Below are 23,983 nucleotides of genomic sequence, written 5' to 3' on the forward strand. Positions count from 1 at the left end.
ATCCAAGGTAATTCTTTGCTTAACAAGGAACTAAACACAGGTAAAAGAAAGTTATAAAACATTAAACATACAAAAATAGTCATTTTCCCAGATAAATATATTTATACAAGGTATTGCGATTCTATTATCTCTGGGAGTACTTTGCAGTGTTCAAAAAAAAAAAAAAGCTACAATAACTTAATGAGGGACTGTGTCCTTTTGGGTTGCTCACAGTATTGTTAGTTCTCATATTGAATAACCTTCCTGTCCTAAAAGGTTTATATTATGAAAGCATAAGTTTCAAAATCTGGTTCCCCTGCCTGAATTACTTTTATTTTAGTGTACGTTATTTTATGGACTATATTTAAAAATGTAAATGTAAAGTAAACCCCTTTAAGGTCCCACAATGGGGAAAGTCACGCTCTGCATTCTAACCCATCCCCTTGGGGAGCAGTGGCCTGCCATTGTGCGGCACCCGGGGAGCAGTGTGGGGTTAAGGGTTTGGAGATTGAAACGGGTACTTGCACCCCTCTCAGAGCACAAGCGCACTACTCTAACCACTAGGCCCACACTCCCAATACCACAATATTAATATTTTTATTGGCCCATCGTGTTTTACAAATTAATTCTTTGGGTTTTTTTTTTGTTTTTTGTTTTTTACAATTTTTCATTTAACAGATTTTTTTTCTTTTAGTTGAATTATTTGTTAGATTAACTTTTTACTTCAGATTTTTGTGAACTTTTGAAAAGACCCACCCTCTCCATTAAAAAAAAAAAAAGCACATGCACAACTCTGTACCCGCTCCGGAGAGGGAACACCTATTAAACGTGTGTGAGCCCAGTTCTCCATGTGCACTCTCTGTTTTAAAGTTGCTGTTTGCATCCCTCATAAAAGAGTACTTCCCAAAGGTAGATTTACATTTTTTCCACTATGTCAGACTCACCACCGGTAAGTGAAAATAGGGACGAGCTCGTAGCCTTACATCAACATATCACCAGAATGGTTGACAATTAGGAGGACTGCTTATTTTGATGATCCACCCGGATAAAGAACATCCTCCACTCTCCATTTAAGTAAACCTTTGTTAAAGTAGTTTTGCTTTTGTAAGGTTCAATTCAATTCAGTTTATTTACATAGCGGCAAATTCGCAACACGTCATCTCAAGGCACTTTACAGTTCAACCAGATCATACAGTCAAATTTATCAAAGGTTTCTGTCTAAGGAAAACCAGTTGATTGCATTGACTCATTGACTCAAATACAATCCCTCACACTAAGCATGCTTGTAACGACAGTGGAAAGGAAAAACTCCCTTTTAACAGGAAGAAACCTCCAGCAGAACCAGGCTCAGTGTGAGCGTCATCTGCTGAGGCCGACTCGGGTTCAAGGAGACAGAAGCAGAGACACAAAAAGCAGCTGCAAAAGGCGGCCCCATCCAGGAAACACACAGCCAGGCAGACGAGCTCCGAGCCAGCTCCCATGCCAGAGGACAAAGAGAGCACATCCAGCCAGTCACGGTGAGAGAAACAGGACCACACTGGAAAACAGGCCGATCTCCAGCATCAATAAACAAAGGTGTTGATGGAAGCAGCACAGCTGATGTTTCTCTCCAGGATGGCGTCACAGCCAAACAGGAACAGACGAGGCAAAGCTGCTCTGAGAGCAGAACGTTAGAGATTGAACTAACAGATTCTGCAGAGTAGGAGAATAGAGAGAGAATGAAGCAGAATGATGAAATGGGGTGCCTATGTTCTCCAAAATTCTAAACCTATAGCTGCATAACCATAGAGATAGCTCAGGATAACCTGAGCCACTCTAACTATAAAAAGTTTAAAGCCTTAAAAGTAGACAGGGTGTCTGCCTTACGGACTAAAACTGGTAATTGGTTCCACAGGAGAGGAGCTTGATAACTAAAAGATCTGCCTCCCATTCTATTTTTAGAAATTCTAGGAACCACTAGTAAACCTGCAGATTGAGAGCAAAGTGCTCTGTTAGGAACATAAGGAACAATCATATCTCTGATATCAGATGGAGCTTGGCCATTTAAGGCTTTATATGTGAGAAGGAGGATTTTAAATTCTATTCTGGATTTAACAGGAAGCCAATAAAGAGAAGCCAGGATAGGAGAGATATGATCTCTCATTTTCATTTTCATCAGAACTCTGGCTGCAGCATTTTGGATCAGCTGAAGGCTTTTAACTACAGTTTGTGGACTTCCTGATAGTAAAGAATTACGATAGTCCAGCCTTGAAGTAACAAATGCATGGACTAGTTTCTCAGCATCACCCCTGGACAGGATATTTCTAATTTTTGCAATATTCCTCAGATGAAAGAAGGAAATTCTAGAAACTTCTTTGATATGGGATTTAAATGAGGTTCTGACAACTAACTAAATGTAAACGCTATATGTACCATTGTAAAGACATTGTTTGACAAATTCCCATGCTAGATCATTTTACACTCTAAAAAAAAAAACAATGTAGATCGAGAGTTGGATGAAGTTAAGACACTAATCAAATTAAAATAATGATGGTCACAACTAGATAGGCTAATTCTGTTAGTTGCGAATAGCATTTTTTGGTTTGTCTCTGATTTTAGGTGGAAACAAATCATTCTGTGCTTCCATTTATGCTGTTTTGCAAAAAGAAATGCCAAATTTGTTTTGTTAACCATGGTCGGTTGTTTCCTTTTGTGATCATACAAAATTTGACTTATTTAAATAAAGACACACTTTACATTATAATGTTTACTAAGCCTAAAAACTAAAAGTACTGTTTATATTGTTATGTTTGCCACTTTTGCTTCCATAAGGCCAGTGTTATATAAAAACATGATTAAATGTTAAATTCAGGCATTGTGTTCAGGGATAAAATTGTACCATTAATTGTCACTGTGTCATAAAAAAAACTGTTATTTGTTCTTTGTTGTATTTTATTTGTAGAAACAACTTTAATATAGTTTTGTTTCCATTGCCAGCCGCTGTCTTTTTCTATCCCTGATAGTGTCTCATGTTAATTAGACATTTGCATTTTGACAAAAAAAAAAAAAGATTGTTTCAGATCATTTCAGTTACTCTTGTTGTGTAAACTGTATTCTACTTTGCTTAAAACATAAACATGGAAATATGTTAATGGCTCTTTTACTTAAAATAAAAAATTTATATTGTTTTGCATGTATGAAGCATTTTAGATGAGAAACTATCTTATAATGTGATGTACCATAACTAGTAAAGGTTAAACACCAGGGGCGCAGCAAGAACATTTTTTATAAGGGTGGCCAGGCAATAACCAATGTACACTGAGGGGTGGCCGAAAGTAGATAGGCACCAAAACCTCTCAGTCAATCTACACTTTTCCAACAGGAAAATCAACAAGCAAAACATCCTTATTTTCTAAATAAGGACAAACTATACTTTCCTCCAGCCTTTGCTAACAAATAGGCGAATATATTCAAACATCTGTGGTTTCTAGATAAAAGGTATAGTGGATCAAATTCTTTTAGGTTTGAGTTTTATTTAGCTGCTTTTATCAGTAATTACTCTGCATAAAATTTAAATTGATAAGTACTAATGTCTACACAAAGTTTTTTTTTTTTATCGATATGTATCTATGATTTTACTGAAAACTAAATGACTTGCAGAGACACATCATTTTCTCTTTACCCCATTAAACACAAAATCTATTTCTGCTTGGATTCTGTACTTATCTTCTTTAATGTTAGTATATTGATGTGTATTATTAACCAAAGTGTTTTTGCTGTCAAGTAACTGTTAATATATGAAAAAATGTAAAGTTTTGAATATTCCACTTGAGAGCATTATTGTTGCCACCATCTGTATTAGAGAGAAATAAATGGTAGGGGTGGCCAAGGATTGGCTAAGGGTGGCCATGGCCCCCCATCTAGCTCCGCCCCTGTTAAACCAACGACCAAAGTTTAGTTTCTTCTGTGGGGGATGGCTGTTAGAGAAGGGATGGTGAGAACAAATGGAGGGAGGCAGAGGGAGGAGGCCTCAGAGAGGGGAGGTAAAGGAAAAAGGGGGCGGGATTAAGAGGAAAAAAGTCTCCACAGCGCGGTGGGAAAATTATCCTTTGCTAGAACTTGTGGTGGGTTTAACAAATCACTGTCTGAGCTGGAGGAGTTGAACTCTACGGAATATTTAGGGGCCGAACAAATACTTACATTTTTCACCTTGAAGAAAAGGAAAAAAGCAGAGGAGAGCTAGAGGATTGTTATGAGAAAATAAAGGCCCCTGGGATCACATTCCAGCAGAGCATAATGAAGCTCTCGGTGCGCTCTGCGCCTGTATGACGGGCGGAGCGCCGTTTGGATCTCAGCTCACTCATTCTCTGTCAGCACCTTTGACTGACTCAACTATATAGACCAGACTTCAAGCTTCTCCTCAAACGGTAAGCCACGTTTTCTGCGTTTTCTTCTTTTTTCATGGCTCAGGGGGTGTTTTAAAGTCTGGTCAGTAATTAACTTGAGATTTTCTGACTCTTTTAATGGTTTATTGCTAACTTTTTGGGATAGTTTGTAACATTTTCTCGATTACATTGGACAAACTTTGGTTGATCCCTTTAACCAGTGCGCAGAAATCATGGCACAATTTGCAACTCTTATTATGGACATCACCTGAAATATGTTTAAGTGGGTTTAAAAGTCAGATAAATTACTGTAGCTAATTAGAAAGAGAACTTGTTGGGATTTGTTTTATATAATTTTCTACTTAATATGAAAAGGTCCCATTAAGAGTATTTAATAAAATTCCTTTCAGCCTGGCTGGACCCTCATTTATTGAGGTGAATTAACTGTAATTCGAGGTTTCTTGCTGTCTTTGGGTTATGGTTCACTAAGTATCCTTTTTTTATATATACCTATAATGTAAAACATATGGGATCGTGCTTGAGAACGACTTGCCCCCTCAAGTTTGTAAATATAGCTCACAGAAACAAAAGGCATTATATTCCCTTTGTTGTTTGGAGTTCTCCCACTGGATAGATCATGGAGGAAAACACATTTTCTTTCCTTTTTTCTTTTTTTTTTTGCTCAAGCTACAGCTGCTTTGCGGTATTCGTGTCCTGAGGGCTATGCTTCTTGGTTCAGCCATTGTTGATGACTTGTACAAGTGTGCTTACATCACAGCAGCTACAGCCTCCATCACCTGGATATCAGACGCGCACCTGCATCCACACCCTTATGCGCACCTTTCTTCTAAGCACCACAAACCGTTTGTTGTTCTTTACATTTCCTAAACAAAACTCTTTTAGGATTTCCCTTTGCTTAAAAAGTATTTTATTAAAATTTAAATTACAGTTTGAGCGTTTGTTTTAAACCTTAAAGGAATAGTACACCCAAAACATGATTAGCCTTCATTTTCTACTCACCTCCATGCTGAACAACACTCTGGAGTACTTTTTTGATATCTCAAATGCATCTGGAGATCTGGGAGGCTTCTTGCTGTCTGCTGACATTCAAATAATGGAGGTCTATGGCGCCCGAGACAGAAAGGTCCACAAAAGTCCACAAAAACTTGTCAATATTCCTCCATAATGCTCGTCCAATGTAATCCAAGTGTCCTGAGTGGGTAGCATCCAGAATTTACTCGAAACGAAGTCATTTAGAACGTTTTAGAGCCTAAACAGTAGTGTATAGGATTTCCTAATAGCGCCCCCATGCGCGCTCACGATTCTACGGAAGCCGGCAGACCAAACCAGCGCATTCAGCTCGGCAAAGAACTCATGCTCTTCCTCAACACTGAAGTCCTCAGACATTTTTCTTTCGTTGTTTCTTTCTTTGCACAGGTAAACAGCACATTTCTTCTTCTACGCTTGCATTATCGGCAGACCAGACGCTGAATGCGCACTTCCTTCCGGTTTGGTCTGCCGGCTTCCGTAGAATCGTGAGCGCGCATGGGGGCGCTATTAGGAAATCCTATACACTACTGTTTATGCTCTAAAAACATTCTAAATGACTTCGTTTCGAGTAAATTCTGGATGCTACCCACTCAGGACACTTGGATTACATTGGACGAGCAGTATGGAGGAATATTGACACGTTTTTGTGGACTTTTATGGACCTTTCTGTCTCGGGCGCCATGGACCTCCATTATTTGAATGTCAGCAGACAGCAAGAAGCCTCCCAGATCTCCAGATGCATTTGAGATATCAAAAAAGTACTCCAGAGTGTTGTTCAGCATGGAGGTGAGTAGAAAATGAAGGCTAATCATGTTTTGGGTGTACTATTCCTTTAAGCTTATGTTTGAAAACACTGTGTTTATGTCCATTAACAAACAAACACTGAGAAAAACAAAAATAACACAACTGGGTGGTGAAATTTAGCATCAAATGCAGTTTTTCCAAAAATGAAATGTTTTAAAAAAGAACAATAAAAGAAAAATCCAAACAAATTCTATTATTGTTTATATTTGAGTCAATGACATCAGAACAGACACTGGAAATGAGTTAGTAAACACTATATTTAAATTTTTACCGCGTCAAACTAGGAAATTGGTGTTCATTTTACTTCAAGCTATCTTCAACTCACTTTACATCAATAAAATAAAAAATACAGCTAGTACAGTTGCTAATTTTCTCTTGGTTCTGTGTTTTTTTTTTTTTTTTTTGTTGGATGAGGGGGGGGGGAAATAGGGGCCTATTGTAGGGCTGAAACAATTAATCGTAATAATCTCGATTAATCAAATTTTGAAATAATCGGCAACTAATTTAGTGCTTGATTAATTCTTAGTTGGAGTATAGAGACACTTAAAAGTGCCTTTAGCTGACAGAGCGACCCACCTTGAGGAGCAATTTTACCAAAATTGTAAAAAAAAAAAAAAAAAATATGGGAACATTTTGCATTTAGGATAAAAAATCACTTTTTCATCGGTCAATATGCTCTATCCAGAACTCCTAAAGTGGGAAAGGTTTAGTTTCACCTGGTTTCATTTTGCAAAAAGTCTTCTTTTCGAAAAATAATAGTTTATTATGCTTAGCTATAATACATGGTTTGTATTTTCAGTTTAATGAGATAATTTTTTTATTATTTGTGTATTATCCCATGTTCGGTTGCAAACTTTACTTGGTATGAAAAATTTACTGATATATAAAGGACGTACTTTGTGTTGTGACAGATATTTTAGAAAGTGTATGTTGGGCAAAATGTAAACTATTTTTTGATTTTGATTTTGTTAGGGGCTGAAAAAAAAATCATCATAAGGGCAGAAAATGGTTTTCTTCAGATACGCTTGCCTGTAATAAATGACGATATAGTTTCACTGCATGCAGTCAAAGCTCATTCTAAACTGGTTTACCCTTTATGTTTAAATTATAAAATTACTCTCTTTGGGTTTTTGTTTATGGTTTGCTTCTTGCCTCTGGTGTTTACCCCAAATGAGGCCATAATGAACATATTTATATTGCAAATTTTAAAATCAAACAAGGTTGAGCATTGCTCTGTCATTCTAATTAATGCAAATATTAAAGCGGTAACACAGAGTTTTCTGCTGATATTCATGGTGGGGCTAACTAGGTGCTATCTTGTAATGTTTAGTGTAACTTTGCTTTAAATTGTTGAAAGGCCTTTCCTTATGAAATTCGGCTGTTCTTGCTTTTCCAATTCAAACTGGTTGTTAAATGGGTGATACATTTTTTTTTCCTGATCTATGTATATCTTTGGTTTGTTCTAAAGTAAAGCTCAAAATTTTGCAGCAGCAGTGTTGAATACATTATATCTAAATGAGGGATTTGAATAAAACCTACAAATAAATATTGGGGAGAAAAAAAATATAAGTTGATTTTCTATCATACATTGCTTTATGTATCAAGAGGGTTAGGGGTTAGAGGTACGTTGAGGTGGAAACTTGTAGAGGGTTGGATATTAAGCTAAATTAAAAATATTAACAAAGTAGAAAACCACATGGGGAGATTCCAACAATAAATGTTTTCTCCCTTTCACAAAACAAATCTAAAGTTAGTTTGATTTTTACAGAAAAAGACTGCTGATATTTTGGTGCTCTAATCAAAAGAATGGTTTCTCGAATGGATCTTTTTATGATAAAGGATGGCAATTAGGAATAAAAGCAGCAGCTAAATGAGTTATCCTGACGTGTGGTCTGGCAAAGGGTCGTGCTCTGTAAATTTAAGACTGTGACTGTTGAATCGGATGAAGAACCAGTATATTACATTTTGTCACTGCCTTGCTGCAGGAGGCAATTTGGTTGACATGTGTAAGTCATTAAACGGAGCAAAGATTGTAGAGAAGAAAAGGGAATGAAGGCAATAAAGGGGCAAACATAGTAGGAAGGAGGGAAACGAGACTGGTCGAGTAGAGTGGGAACGTAATCCATTTTGGATCACATTCCACCATGGCCTTGGAACAGAAAATGGTAATTAGGGAGTTCTTTGGGAAGCTCTGGGAGTGTAAAAATCTTAAAGCTGCCGTTTGTGCTTAAAAATGTTTTTTTGATACAGTGAGACCAGTACTAAAGTTGGAGGGTTACAAAATAAATGTGCTAAAAATACCAGACACCCACTTCTGTGACATTTTTTCAGTTGCTGTCTTGGTTTGTTTATTTCAGTTCTTCAAGCTTGAATGGGTGTCAAAGCCACAGCATAAACATACTGAGGCCCTGACAGGAAAAGGCCAGAACAAACTGTGGCCTTGTCCTTCTGTCTACTCTTACTCCAGTCATGGTGGACTAGTTGGTACCCCACAATATTGAAATGCAGACTTTTTTAACATATGAACCTAGATTAAGTTCGGAAAGTAAAAAGATTTATTGTTTTAGATAGCTGATAGACGGAAGCATAAAAATATCTATTATTCATTGAAAAACTCATTTGATTACAGTAAGTTATTAATCAGAAAAAAAACGTATTTGTGCAGGAAAAACATGCTGGAAATTTCCTTCACGTTGCTAAAGAATAAAGTTGGAAACACAATTACACACAGTCCAGTAACCATATGGGAGGCAACCAACCTATTTGGGTATTTATAGATCTAAGTTTTGTTATGTTTGCAGACATTTTGGAGATTGTAGTTCTCCCAAGAAAACAGTGTTCTAAGCTAAATAACCCTGATTTTTCACAACATGCAAAGCAGATGCAAAATCCACCATCCTTTACTGAAGCTAGACTGCAGGATAGTTGCATGCTGAGAGTATGCAGGAATTTACTTCAGAACTTACTCTGGATTGCCACAAACCTTAATTAGTGAAATGGGGTTAGGGTGTATCCAATAAATCATGTCAAGGCTAGGGCTGAACGATTTGGCAAAAATAAAAATTGGGATTATTTTCAGTGTTGCAGTTTTTTTAATTCTTTTTCAAAATTGTCTATTTTTTTAAATTTCTGTGCAATGACCGGAAACCTTTAGATGTTTCAATCCAGGGTTTTTCATTTATTTATTTTTTTATGACCTTGAAAGCATTCTTCCTCAGCGTCAATTGTTGCAAAACCTTACTCTAACCTTTGTTTGGAAAAGTGCTTACTTCTACTTGTATGCATAGATCTACCTACTAGCGGGGAGCCTGTTTGGTTTTTTATAGTACCAAACCCACTTAAAACAGATTACCACCACCTAAAGGGCTAGAGAGAGAGAAAGAATCTGTCTCTTGTCTTGATAAATGTAAAGTGACCAAATGTGATTGCCTCTGTGATTTGAAAAATGCCTTTTCTTAAATCGGATTATATTGCATATTCAATCAACTGCCCAGCCCTTGTTAAGAAAGCTAGAAAATAAATCTCTCTCAAAGCCCTACTTACTAATGTCACTTATTTACTTAGCCCCTTTGTACCCCTCTGGTACTTCTATATCTCACACTTTGTATTGATCTGTAACAATGTATGAAATTATAATTATAGAACATGCCCAGATCTCTTATTTTTTTATCATTTGATATATTTTATGTTGTATAAGCAGAACTGTATGAAATATGAGCAGATAGACTACTTTGATTACAGTTAGCAAAACATATTCAAACATTTTATAATTTCCATTTGTATCATGTTATCACAATGAGACCCCAATATGTTTATCACAAGACCCATTTTAAGATTTTTAATTTGACTTATTTTCAGCTAAATGAATATCAGAATGCAAAGTAATTAAACTACTAAAATATATCTTGGACACCATTTGACCAACTCTCAACTGATGTTAGAATCAACAGGCTATTTATAAATTATATGTCTAACCATGTGCCCCCCTGATTTTATCTGCTGGTTGACCTGCTCAAAGAAAATTGTATATTTATACAGGGTTGGTCTTATATAAAGTGTGTAATTGAATTAAATTAGTGTTTTTAACATGCATGCTCCTCCTTAAAGCACATGCATATATTTAGTGTGAAACTGGAATGTTTAGATTTTTTTTTCTCCTGTACTGTTAAGGGCAATTGAAAGCATAGCATTGGAAGCAGCTTCTAAGTACTGGTCATGCATGTGTAAACGTGGCTGACAACTCCAGCACAGCCTAGTCAAGCACTTACCTGCAGGGTGGTTGAAGTATCTGGAGTCAGACACGCCCTAATCCCCAACATCCTGACCTTTAGGAAACCTGTTTCAGCTTGCTCACCATTGCCCTTGCAACCTGTCTCTTGAATCTTGCTTGCCTGGCTGACAGACTATTTTACCAGCCTAGTTCTTAGTCCCATGGGTGGGCTCTGGATTTTTGAACCTTTTCACAGCTTACTCTGAGCCTTTGTGAGTTAATGTTGTGCTTCAAACTAGAAACAAAAGCAGTCAGGGCAAATTAAAGACCAATTATCTGTGTTTGCGTGCTGAGGCAGGTACGTCTGAGTGAGAGAAGTAAGAGGGTTTTGTAGAAAAGATTGGTATACTGCCACAGTACCAGTTCACCGAGTAGTGAACTTTATATTTTAACATTGGGTAGAACTTTGCACCTCTGTGGGAATGATTTGAACTAAGTAGAAACGTAAATATTGATGGGAAATTTGGAAGGTATATTTATTTTTCTATGTTTATGCAGTATTGATTTGGGTTTCCTTATTACTGAAACACATTAATTGCCTATTTTGACTATTAAAAGTGGTAAATTTATACTCTTGTTTTAGAATGTGGTCAGAATAGGTAAAGGCTATTAATGTCATTTATTACCAATTATAAAATTGCATATTTATGTCCACATTTTTTTTTCTTCTTAAAACTAAAATCATTCCCAGTCTCTAAGTCAACCTGTAAACTCTTTCAACAAGCCAATGCTTTTTCCTCTGGGGTTGGTTGTAGCTCTAACGTTTGATTAAGCATTGTTATTCTCCCATTAGCCACATTTGTCTCGATTCCTCGCCTGTTGGGAACCCCTTTTTTAAAGATGCAATGGGTAAAGTTAAAGCTTTAACTATGTCCAGCGACAGTAAAAGAAATGGGTGTGTTCAACCAATTTGGAGTTTCAAAAGGTAAATTTCCTAGATCTTCAGTTATAGTAGCAAAAATTTTTTTTTCTGCAATGATTAATCTGGGTGTCAGAAACATTCCTGAAAGAAGTTGTTCCATTTTAAGATCATATCATTAATCGATCATCTGTTGCAAATCTGTTGTTCCACCAAATCCCACATGGACTCTATATAGGAACAGTAAACATGTTGCGTGTCTTTCGTTTCCCAGACTGATGAGCTGGTTGCAATTGGCTTCAAGAGCTGACAACTTTTGAGCCCAGAGATGAGATTGTTCACACCTAGCGTGTAACAAGTGGTTCTGTGAGCAGCTTCCTTCTCTTACAACAATGCTTTTATGTCTACATGACTGATGCACATAAGGTATTTTCATTTTATCAGACCTTTCTTTGTTATCTAGATCAGTGGTTCCCAAACTTTTTTAGATGCCCACCCTTGTGGTCCCAACCAGGTTAGCGCATCCCCGATACCCCAATCTTTTAAGACAACACAAAAATGTTTTTAAACAAAACAAAGTTTTTTTTTTTTTTTAGGCGACATGTTGAATCCTGCTTAAATAACCAGAACACACATTGAGACAACAACGAAAAAAATTGCAGTTACAATAAAACAAACCTGTCATCATAAAACCTTATGGAAATCCTATGGAAATCAGAACAGTTTTTTTTTTTTTATTAAATTGTAATAACTTAACAACAGAATCCTAAGGATTTTCAGGTGCAGTGAAATAAATAAAGATACACCTGGATCAGTCAAACCTCCACAGAAAACCTTAAATGTCTCTAAAGGGGGATTCAGACTGAATTGGATCAACTAGCTGTGTTTGTTTTCTCACTTTGTTTATTTCATGTATCTGCTCCTCAATCTAAGACTCACAATTTACACCACAAAATAGAAACTTTGGTTTGTGTCTGATGACGAGAGAGACAAATTTGATAGAGAGGCATAGAGTAAAGATAACAGAGAGAGAGGGATGGCCTTGATAAAGCTTTTATTAATCAGATAAATAAGATGTTATTTTCTGATTGTTTCACAGCAGTTACATTCCGGAGTTAGACATGCAACACATCTCAGCCATTTGACTGATTAAATAGTTTTGATAACAAGCAGTTGCACGTGACTACTCACAATTAGCTGCTGAGTGTTTCAAATAGGCAAAGCAAAAACAGCATTGTATTGTAATGCTATAATGCATTGCTGGTCATTCATGTCTAAAAGCCTCCAGGCATAGCTGGACTAGGCAGTAATAATTTTTGCTTATTCTTTTTGTTTTAAAATTTCAGGGTTCTCAAAATGATCGAGCAAAATGGATGATTATTATTACCTTCCAAAATGTTTGCTCAATAAATAAGTTTTATATCCCTAATCAGTGCGTCACTACAATGAGTAACTGTCACCATAAAAAACTTTCAAGTCATTTACGAAATTTAAATAAAATGGACACCTTTATAGGATAAATTTCACCAATCTTATTGTAATTTATACAAGGTTCCCAAAGTGCTTGATGATATGTTTTTCAGCATCTTATCCGTTTTCTGTTTTCCCTTGATTATCACATGAGAAATTGTCTAAATAAGCCACTTGTTTCCACAACCCTCGAGGACCTCGACCAATGCACACTCTGTTTCCACAGTGTGTATTGGTCACAGCCCAGTTTCCCTGAGAGATGACCTCTTCACGTGGCCCATTTCATTCCAATCCAAGGGTTGGTTTAAGCCATGACTACACTGTCTCCTATTTATTACTACCCCACTGTGCCCTCTCAGAAAGATGAACTGTAGCCTATAGTTGCCTTACACATGATTCCGGATCATAGGCTCATATTTTATTTATTTATATTTTTTATTTATATTTATAAGACCCTATGAACTGTGAAGAATTTATGTTTGTCCATTGTATATTGTTTTACTTTGCTGGGCAATGATCTTGAGACATATTTGGGTAACCTTTGGTTTCTTGCAAAGTTATTTGATTTCTGTGGGTTAAGGAATGGGGATTCTGTAGGGCTTGTTTTAGCACATCCCAGAAATGCTAAGTTGGATTGAAACCTGGAGTATTTCAGGGTTGCGTCGGAGCCCTGGGCTTGTTATTTTTCAATGCCATCAAGGAAACTAATTAGCTTGGAGGAGTACGCTTATTCTTCATTAATATTTAACAGCTTCTAAAGGGTTCTAAATATGTGACTTCACATAAATGCTGAAAGTAATGTGGGCCATCTGCAGCACACTGTTGCAACAAAATGGACATAGTTCTCCTCTTCAGTATTTTTGACCTCGTGGGTGACTGGGTATGTTCAAACTTTTTACCTTTACTTTTTTTTTAAACTCACTTCATATTATAATTTCTATCCCAGAGTGCATACAATAAAACAGCATGCTATTCTTTAGCCAACAAACAGTGCAGCTTCAAGGAAATGATAAGATACTAACATAAAGCATCTGTCTGTGGAGCTTCACATCCAGTTGCTTAGACTGAACTTTTCAAAACTTGACATGACCTGGATGACTGAGAATCTTCACAGATATCTCTATGTGGAGTTTGGAGGGGTAAATGATGACTGGATCTCTAGGGTCAGGACCGCAGTTGCAGGAAGTTCATATCTATGAACGGGGAAATGCCACCACCAAGGGATTTATAATTAGGTTGAACTGAATATCTTTTTTTTTTTTTTTCTCTCTATCTCTTTAAGTTGTTTTGTTTTTTCCTTTGTCACTGTTGCTTTGACTTGATTTGCTGTGGTCAAGTAATTCAGTACCTCTGTTATGATGCTCCTTTCTCTCTGCAGATAAGTAGTAATTATCTTTCCTGTGCTAAAAAGGCATTGCTTAGTTTCAACCAGTACAGTACCTATGACACATTCTGCTAGCCGTTGCTCTGTAAACAAAGCATCCTCTATCTTGCTATGTGGAGTTTAAGTCATTCTCCAGAGATATCTGCGGGAAACTTGGTCACAATGACTAAAACAGGGGACTTTGACCATTAAATATTGACTCAAGTAAAGTCACCCGCTTAAAATGGAACCGTTGTGAGAGAACTACAGTGCTTTGTCATATGTAAACGGTTTAATATGTATGTCTTTTTTTTTTTTTAAGGATTAAAAGAAAAAGATTCATAATGGAGGAGGGCTACGAGCTCGACCTCACCTATATCACAGAGCGGATCATTGCTGTCTCCTTCCCTCGTGGCTGCTCCGAGGAAATCTACTCGCACAACCTAAAGGATGTCACGCGAATGCTCAAGTCTAAGCATGCAGATAATTACCTGGTCAGTGTTGATCCTCTATTTTAGCCTTAAATATTAGGAAAAAGTCATGTAATGTCAAACTCATGTACAGTATTGATTCAATCTAATACTGAAGGGTTTTTATCTCAGATATTAAAATACGAGTAATAAGTTATTAAGCATAACGTTAAGTATTAAGACTGTATATTTCACTTATCGTTATATAAAGAAGTGAATGAGTAAATGCTTTTTTTTAGTCTGTGGTGTGCTGTTTTTCTTAGATTATTAATCTGTCAGAGAGAAGGCATGACCTTACCAAGATGAACCCAAAGGTAATGGTCTATGGCTGTATTTCTTCTGTTTTATCAAGTTATCTTATCTCATCTACATATTATGTTGAAAACCAAGATAAGTAGTGAAAGAATGTGTTCATCATGATGTTTGATTTTCTTTAGACTTTGGACACAGGTTGGCCAGACCTACATGCCCCTCCGCTGGATAAGATCTGCACCATCTGTAAGGCCATGGAGAGCTGGCTGAATGCTGATCCTTTACACGTGGTTGTTATACACTGCAGGGTGAGCGTCAATTCAATGTTTTGGGTATTTTCAGGTCTTGCTACCATTGCAATTTCATAAAATATGACAACCAATCTGTTGCCTGATTATATTTACATCATGAGGTAACTGTTTAGTTTCTAGGGATAATGTGATTTAATGGTGTTTGTTAAAAATAAAAGGCTTATAAACCAAATAACCAAGGGTCTGAAAGATAAAGAGATAATGAAGTGACAACCATGAAAATCATCTTGAAATCTAAATTTTGTTTATTTTCTAATTAGACAAGAATATTGACATAAATATATCAAAATATTTCTTAGGATGATGAGACTGCGATCGTTAGAAGTTAACCTAAGATCTTTGTACCTTGATAAAATAGCAAGCCAAGTCTTGAGAACTCCTATGCCCCATTTACACTAGCCCTCTGAAGCCAATCTATGCCGAGTTCGGACCGAGCTTTGATCAGTTACACTGAAAAAATAATGCTACCACTTTTGGCATGTACTTAATCAGATTTAGTTACTTTAACACAGTTGTTTTATGTCCTACCCTGCTAACATGAAACAATTGTGTTAAAGTAACTGAATATGATTAAGTAAATGCCAAAAACGGTTGGATTGTTTTTTCAGTGTAACTGTGCCATTTACACATCACCCTAGCACTGTTCCTCTCCTCCAATTGGCTATTGGCTATTTGCTGCTGCAGCTCTCAAGGCAGGAATAATGCAAACAAAAATTGAGGCGCCCATAACATTCAGCGACTTATGTTTGTGTATATTAGTGATATTTCATCATTTGCGGAATGTCAGGCGAAGAAGGCCTCCTTCTCGTTCTCGGCATCATCAAAGGACACATCAGGCACTTTTGATGCCATTTATTGTTAATAGGCTGAAAAGAAGTTTGTGTTATGAACAGGTGAAGAGATCTTTGAATTGCAAAACCGGACATCTTCAAGTTGTTCAAGTTGAAGATCGGCATTGTTTGACATAGAGGACAGGCTATTTAAGCACTGAATATTTGAGCTTAAAATTAAAATAGTTAACACTTAATGCAACAGTGCCACATATCTGTTAACCCCCCAAAATGGATATCTAGGGACAAAAAAATATTTATTTGAGCAAAAAGAAGATCACGGAACTGGCTTGTATACTTCTAAGTGGTATATTCACACGTTGGTGGCAAAATTGGGATTATTAAGGCAAAATTTCATGGTTGTTGACTTTTAAGTGCTAGCGTTTTTTTATTTACTGTTTCTATTTAAGAACCATCCTTACATAATGTAGTACTGCAACACAAAAGCACACTCAGGCACATTATTGACAAAACAAAGTCCTGTTTATTTGCCCTAAAAATCTTGGTGACAAAGTAATCTCTTAGTTTTCTTCTCTACTAAAAAACTGTTTTTCCATTACAATAATTATTATGCATGGTTTCTACTAATGAAAAAAAGTATTCTCTATTTATGTTGTGTTTTCGATCACAGGGTATTTGTTAAAGTCATTGGTGGATGCTGTACAATTTCTTAGTATTTTGTCTTGCAAATCCTTGTGACTCTAACATTTTCAACTTAAATTAAAATGTTTGGTTGTTTTAAATGTATGTCTTGGTAAGTGGAGTGTTCAGCTGAAAACACAAAAATAAAAGAATATGCATATTAAAAAGATGGAGCATTTTGGTAAAATATGATATGTTATTTTTCAAGCACTTTAAAATAGACTAAAACCACATGTGTGCTGAATCATTCTTTGTCATGTCCTGTTTTTGTTTTTTCTTTAGGGTGGCAAGGGTCGAATTGGTGTTGTCATTTCCTCCTTTGTGCATTTCACTGACGTATCCGCCAGGTAACCACAATCAACGTTGTGATTCATGAGCGTTACTATAAATTCCTCCTTTCTTCCCCCTAAGAGTCCAGATTTATCATAACATACATGCCCTCACTCTTTGTGTTAACCAAAGAGCAAGTCACAACAATTCATACAGACTCATTCTGTTTGGACCAAAAGCGGTGTCATTGCTTAACCACATTTGATTTATCTACCTCCTTTAATTTTGCCCTAAGGTGACTTGGAAAAAAGAACTCAAACAAAAGTTTCCTCTTCTAGATTCAAAAGAAAACCACATTTGAGCCATGAATCACCCAGGATTGAATTTCATGAATCAGCTCAGAAGCATGTGTTTACCCTGTGATGTCCTTTGGCCAGGGTGTCTGTTTTGAGAAACCCTGACACAAAAACAAAACCCATGTTGGTTTCTTTTTCAAACTTTGCCAGTAAGAAGTTCTCAAAAGGTGAAAGGAGACCTAGCTCTGAAAACATGCCATATTTTTTCAATGTAAAAAAGAAAGATAACACATCAGGACCAATGCTTGTGGAGTATAACTTGTAAAATCAAGTTAAAAACAAAAAACGTTTTACAAAGATAAAAAAATATTATTCTGTTGCATAATACCTCGACATCTAGCCTTTTTTTTTAGTTGGGTATATATAGGCATTAGTTACCCAAATATGCCATAAATCAGTCAGATTTGGACTTTCTTTAGATCACCTCCAGAAATTGGCTTTAGGTTGGGTTTGGTTGGAGGTTTTCTAAAAACTTAAAGTGTTCTTCTGTTGCTGTTTTATATCACCTGGAGAAAATACTCTGAAAAATTTGCTCATTCCCTGAATTTGGACATTTTTCTACCCTTCTCCTGACTGATCACGTCTAATATTGTGATTCCTGTAATGCTTTGGATACTCTCCATTGCCTGTGGTATGAGGTGTAAGAAAGACATGTCACAAAAAGGCTTCTAAAACAGCTAAACTTAATATGTGGATAATCACAGACAATTTAAATAATGGAAGGAATGTACTAACTGTTATGTAAAAGGTTTGAATGTGGTCATTAAATATTGATATATTTAAAAGCCATTATAGTAATTTAGCACTGTGGCTCCTTTCTGCATATGAAAAAGACTATGTTGAATGAGCAATATGGTAAAGATTTGATAAGCAATGTTTCTGAGCTCTGTTTGTCCCTAATTGGCAGAGAGTAGTTCACTGGGCTGAATGTATCAGACAGAGGAAGTGGAGGGAAAATGGTAAACCAGATTTGGAAAGCAGCAAATTAAGAGGGGAGCAGAGCCAGACAAGCAGGGGTCCACAGAATATGCAATGGGGGACTGTTGGTTTTAGGTCCGTCTGAATAAGCCAAGCTGTGCACACACTCGGGCCTCTCTCTGTCCCACTCTGTTTACTTTAGGCTGACATTCTCTTCCTCTCTGCTGGAATCCTCTGCCTCTCAACTTACTTTCCCTCTTTTTAGACATGTGTATATGTCTGCTGTGCTTTAACTAAAGTTAGGGTCAACACTATCATAATCAATGTAATCATTCTGTTGAGTCATAATTGCCTAAATGTGTAAAGCGAGTCTTTCTGTCTCCATCAAAGTGCTGATCAGGCATTGGACCGCTTTGCCATGAGGAAATACTACGATGATAAGGTCTCAGCTCTGATGACACCTTCGCAGAAAAGGTAAGACCTGTTACACAGCCGTACCCTTCCATTTAGAGGCATACTGTTTGACTTTGCATGCATCTCCTTCCCAACATTTAGGTCTCTGACTTGCTGCACTGCATAGCACACAGTCAATGTTCTGGTGGTTTTCATCTATTTTTTAGCTGAAAGCCTGCCATTGTTTGTTGTTTAAATGAGGAAAGTCTCCCATGGTGACCTGAAGTAATTCTAACCTTGTGTAATTCATCATCGCTGACACTAATACCAAACATCCTTTCAGGTTTTAAGCAAAAACAAAAAAGGAAATTTTGAAATTATATGAGGAAAAATATGAGAGGAATAATTTCACAGATTTATGTAAAAGCTATTGCTAAAAGTTAAGTATTTCTGTAGAGTTTGACACAAAAACGTGTCTTAATTTAGGCATTACCGACTATGCGCAAACTGCCAAGTGCTGTGTGTTTTTGCTTTTTTTTTTAAATCTGTACTGTTTTATGCTTTTTATTATTCTTTTTTTTTTGTACAGCAATTTGGTCAGCTGTGGTTGTTTTTAAGTGCTTAGCAAATAAAATAGAACTGGAGTCGGAAGCCATTCCTGACATTAAAGCTGGTTTTAGAAAGGCCCAGTTCCAGATTGTTAACCTACTCATTTTCTGATGGGTGATATTATCTTCAAGGTGTACTGTCTTAAATATTTAGCCTTGTTTATAAATGGTAGAGATTAACCGATTAGCAGGAGATCAAACTCTTATTCAGTGATCGTCCAATCCACGCATATCTCATACAAAAACTTTGAAAACCAACAATTCCTAGAAAATCTTTAAGGTGTTTCACAGAAATTTAAAATACAGCATCAAGTTTAGTATTCATGTCTGAAGTGAGTTAAAGTAATAAAGTGTAACATGTTAATATTTTCATGTTAAATTTGTAAAAGGTATATAAATATAAAACATTAACATGTTAAGTGGGAAGGAGAGAGAGAGAAAGATGCAGATGTATTGTTTTCTGCTGTTTCTATCCATATAATAGTCCTGCTGCACATTTATTTCCACATCTTTGTATTCTTTACAGGTATGTCTGGATCCTCAACAGTTTGCTAAGTGGATCCATGAAGATCAATGCCTCGCCGTTGTTCCTACACTGCGTCATCCTTCATGGGATCCCAAACTTTGATACCGCCAGCAGAGGTTAAACTCGTAATGTTTACCAAAATACTAAACTACCAGGGTTTTTGGGAAAAGAAAGGGTTAAAGAACAACCACATCAGAGTCTTATTTGAACTGTATTCCTCTTTCTTTTTTTTTCTCCCCTGACACTTGCATGTTCAGACACATAGAGGTTGTGTGTTTAAAAAAAAAAAAAGGTTATACTCTCCTAAATTCTCAGTTTGCAGCAGAGTACTGGGAATTGTTCCCTTTGGAGGTGCCAGGGTGGAAATTACTGTTTTCACTCATTTCATTGAATCAACAAGAAGTCGTCATCGCATCTCCGCGCAAAAGTCGCTCTCTCACAACAACAGCTTATCACGCTTCAGCCCTCAGCAAAATAAGCTCAGAAGTCATGCCATCAAGGCACCTGGAGAAAAAAAAACATTAATTGTGGGCTGTTGTCTTTGTGTTTTTAGTGTGTCACCCATACATCAAGGTCTATCAAGGAATGCAAGCAGTGTACTCCTCTGGAGTCTAGTAAGTTTGTTGAACATGTGGCTTATGGTGAACTGAACATTAACTTCAACACATGGTGTTGAGATTCATTTGATACTGATTATGATAGAATTTAAGTAGCAGTTTACTTTGTCAGGCTCACTTTGACTGTATCCTCTATGCTTTCTGTTCAAGTCACATTGGTTCAGGTCACAGGGACCGAGTGTGCATCAATCTGGAGCCAGCCCAGCTCCTGAAAGGGGACATTATGGTAAGGGAAAAAAATAACAACAAAAGAATATGATCCCATGTTCCCAAAGAGGACTCTACTGCCTACTGTGACCATGCTCCTCCCCTGCTTTCCTTCCTAGATAAAATGCTATCATAAAAGTGACATGACCTCTGAGCAAGAGGTGATTTTTCGGCTGCAGTTCCACACGGGAGCAGTACAGGGTTACAACCTGATGTTTGAAAAAGAAGACATGGAGAACGCCAACAAAGGTATACCTGAAAAAGCTCTGAGGCAGGCCTCAATTTGTGGCTCCTGGTAAAGAGCTGCTCCCCAGCTTTGCAAGACTCCTACTAAGCTCAGGCTGGACGCAATCTAGCCTTTTAGCCCACAAATCTGTTTTCCAAGAAATCTTTTGTGTTCTGAAATAATTAATTGATGTTTTCTTGATTATGGATGCCTAACATTTATAGCATTCTGTGCTGTTATTATAGACCCCAGATTCCCAGACTATGGCAAAGTTGAGCTTGTCTTTTCTGAGGGACCAGAAAGAATCCCAGGTGAGTTTTTATTTTCTCATATTTTACAAAAAAATTCAATTAAGATAGACTAGTTAGAAAGGCAGAGAGTGCTTTTTATTTTCCTTTCCGTGCTTCCCACTCGGCCCCCCTGGTGAGAGGGGATGTGGAATGCAACAGAGGGGAAATGTAGTGTGAAGTGTGTGCTGACAGAGGGGTAAAGAAACCCAGCATGTGCTCCCCCAGAACCTCACTTGAGTGAAACTATTTAGGTCTGTATCTTTAACTCTGTGTTATTTATGCAATTGTGTATTTTTGTCAATATGATGGTCTCCCACCTTCTGGTTTACTGTTGATATTCTATTTTGTTTGTTTGTTTATGGATCAGGTCTAGTGAGGGAATTTTTTTTTTTTTTTGAGATAATTCATTTAGATATTTTTGTGAAGTAAAAGTGTTACCTAAATCCTTATGCCGCCTTTGTTTCCTTAAAAAATGTAAGCCTGTTTGAAGTCCCAACCTCTTTTATGGTGCTTTTACACCGAACACGTTTTGGGCATCAAAAATGTTTAAACGCCGACACTTGAATGCTGGGTCAAATGCTGGTCAAGGTGGTTTGATATTCTGTATGCTCTTTGCTCTGCTTGTTTAGCTGCTCTGTTCTGTTGCAACAAACTAGAGAGCTGCTTTGCTTTATTGCTTTATGAATAAGAGTTTTAGTTTTTTAAGTGAGAAAATCCATCTCAAAACATCATCTGGGCAGTCAGTTCATCAGGATTATGATCCTACTGAAAGATTGCAGTTCCTGTTCGGATCCCCTGCATACCAGTGGGCGGCAGTGTAAAAGCTCTCTGAAGCTGGAGAGCTTTTGAAGGTTTCCTTTTGCTGTTTGGAGAGGCTGGAAGTGAATATGAAGTCTTTAAGGTCTGTAGTAAAAACTGCAAGTACCGGAAAATACACTTGAATATTTTTCACTGGCAGGAAATAACATTGTTAGTTAATTTACGTATCTATAAACTGTTTTCGCCACAGTTAATTAATAAAAATGTTTTGTGCAGTAAGAATGATCAGAGCTCGTTCTCTGTTTCTTGTACAATTCATTCTCCAGGCTTTTTTAAAAACCTACAGAAGCAATCATAACTTAAGTATAGTGTCTTTCCCCCCCAAACAGCTGCTGGAGTAGCTTTTCTGATTTGTGGATGCTCGACATCGAGCTGTAAAAGTTCAGATTTTTTAACTCCGTCTTGAACGCTCCGAAGCCGAGACGCCAGAATGCTCTGACACCCAGACGCCCTGATACATGTCGCCGATGTTCAGACCTGCTGCAGGACCTCTCGATGCTGCCTGATGCTATCGCCCATAGACTTTGCATGTAAATCAGATGCTTTGATGCCCATAACATGTTCAGTGTGAACGCACCTTTAGTCTTTGGCTGGAAAGATGTTTGTCAAACAACATATTTCTATCCAGCTGATACATTTAAATTCAATGCCTTGCAGAGACACCTCTTTAAGTCAATTTTATAAAATTAAGATAAATAAAATCTTTGCATTTTATAGATTTTTGCTTTTTTAATGTGAAAACAGATGTCCCTTTTTCTAATGGTATTATATGGTCTTTTTATGTCTTATTTAATGCTTCTATAAAGGCCTTACAGGTTTATTAGAGGAAATTATTAAGCAACAGCTTCATGAAGACTAAGGAATGCAGTAGAGAGGAGTTTAAAGCTAAAAGTTGGGCAATATTTAAACTTTGATCATCTGATCTAACATTTCAAACCATTATCCAGAATAGAAAGTTTGCACAAATGTAAAAACCTAACCATACAGACTAAAGAAGGAAAGTCACAGATATAAGAAATAATGTCCAAGGATCCAGGGAAACTGCAGAGGAGCAGACGATATCCTTAACTCACCAAGGGGAATATGTTATCACTAGTGGATTTACACCAGGTACATTCTGCTTTATGGATAGGTGGTGTGATAAAAGCCATTGTTGAAATAAAGCCACAAGAAGTTGCCCAAGTTATTAGTGTAAACAGCAATATGTGCAACAAGGTGCTCAGATGAGATTCGGTTTGAAATGTCTTAGCCTACATAGAAAAATGCAACTTTGTATGAGGCGAAAACTCCCACTTCATGTCACCCTAAGAACCCGCCATCCTCACTTTAAAATGTGGTGGCTGCTTTATGCTGCAGGAATACTTCTATTCAGCAGACAGTGAGCCCACTTATTAAGAAGTAAGGGGGGGGGGGGGGGGGTGCTATTTGTAAAGCTGTTTGAAACCCTGTATCTTTATACTCTGTCTATCATGCATTTTGTTTTTGCACATCTCAACAAATTAAATTGAAGCTTTTAGCTTTAACTTTTTATCAGTTTGATTCCAACCCAAGGTGGTAAATTCCAAATCTTGGAATATAGTCATATATATAGCTCCTGTCTTCCTGTTCCACATTGTTGGACTTCTGTTCTAAAAATTACTGATAGATATTAGTTTTCTGTATAGATGTAAGGTGTCTTATAAATCTTAAAGAGCTTTTTAAGGGTTTACAAGAATGTGGATTTCCTTTTCAGGTGCTGACAGGTGGCAAAATGGGCCAGATATTACTGTGGATTACAACATGGCAGTTTCTCTTAGCCGCTGGGACTCGTACAAGAACATCTGTGATGGTGAAGGTACAGACACTGTGCTGCTTTAGCAATATCTGTAGACATTGTTATCTTATCTCTGAGATTAAGATGGTGAATCATGCACTAAGCACAAACATTACTAGAAGTTCTGTGTATTGGTATAGAGAGAACTGCAGGCAGGGAAACCAGATGTCGTCATTCATCCCACATTTTTCCATTCTGTCTCTGTGTCCCACAAATTGAAACGATGTCCCGGATTTTACTGGGTCAAATTCAGAAAAGTCAAAACTAATATTCATT

The 23,983-nt window shown here is 37.0% G+C and overlaps 1 protein-coding gene across 2 annotated transcripts in view; it reads left to right on the top strand.

Annotated features, from left to right (window-relative positions):
* Positions 1-4,042: 4,042 nt before the first annotated feature.
* The window catches only part of LOC119795662 (tensin-3-like), a 63,541-nt gene continuing 43,600 nt past the window's right edge, over positions 4,043-23,983 (top strand). The window contains exons 1-12 of one of the 2 annotated variants that reach the window (XM_038303749.1): positions 4,043-4,385; positions 14,482-14,653; positions 14,893-14,943; positions 15,067-15,189; positions 16,947-17,011; positions 18,599-18,682; positions 19,736-19,851; positions 20,289-20,349; positions 20,503-20,578; positions 20,679-20,808; positions 21,031-21,096; positions 23,627-23,728. In XM_038303749.1, coding sequence (XP_038159677.1) covers positions 14,504-14,653; positions 14,893-14,943; positions 15,067-15,189; positions 16,947-17,011; positions 18,599-18,682; positions 19,736-19,851; positions 20,289-20,349; positions 20,503-20,578; positions 20,679-20,808; positions 21,031-21,096; positions 23,627-23,728 — 1,024 coding nt within the window. In that variant the 5' untranslated portion in view covers positions 4,043-4,385; positions 14,482-14,503. Of the gene's footprint in view, positions 4,386-14,481; positions 14,654-14,892; positions 14,944-15,066; positions 15,190-16,946; positions 17,012-18,598; positions 18,683-19,735; positions 19,852-20,288; positions 20,350-20,502; positions 20,579-20,678; positions 20,809-21,030; positions 21,097-23,626; positions 23,729-23,983 lie in introns of those variants that run through there. The other variant, XM_038303750.1, reaches the window with a different exon arrangement.

Source organism: Cyprinodon tularosa, unplaced genomic scaffold (assembly GCF_016077235.1).
Source record: "Cyprinodon tularosa strain WSP-4 unplaced genomic scaffold, ASM1607723v1 ctg52, whole genome shotgun sequence".
Classification (NCBI taxonomy): Eukaryota; Metazoa; Chordata; class Actinopteri; order Cyprinodontiformes; family Cyprinodontidae; genus Cyprinodon; species Cyprinodon tularosa.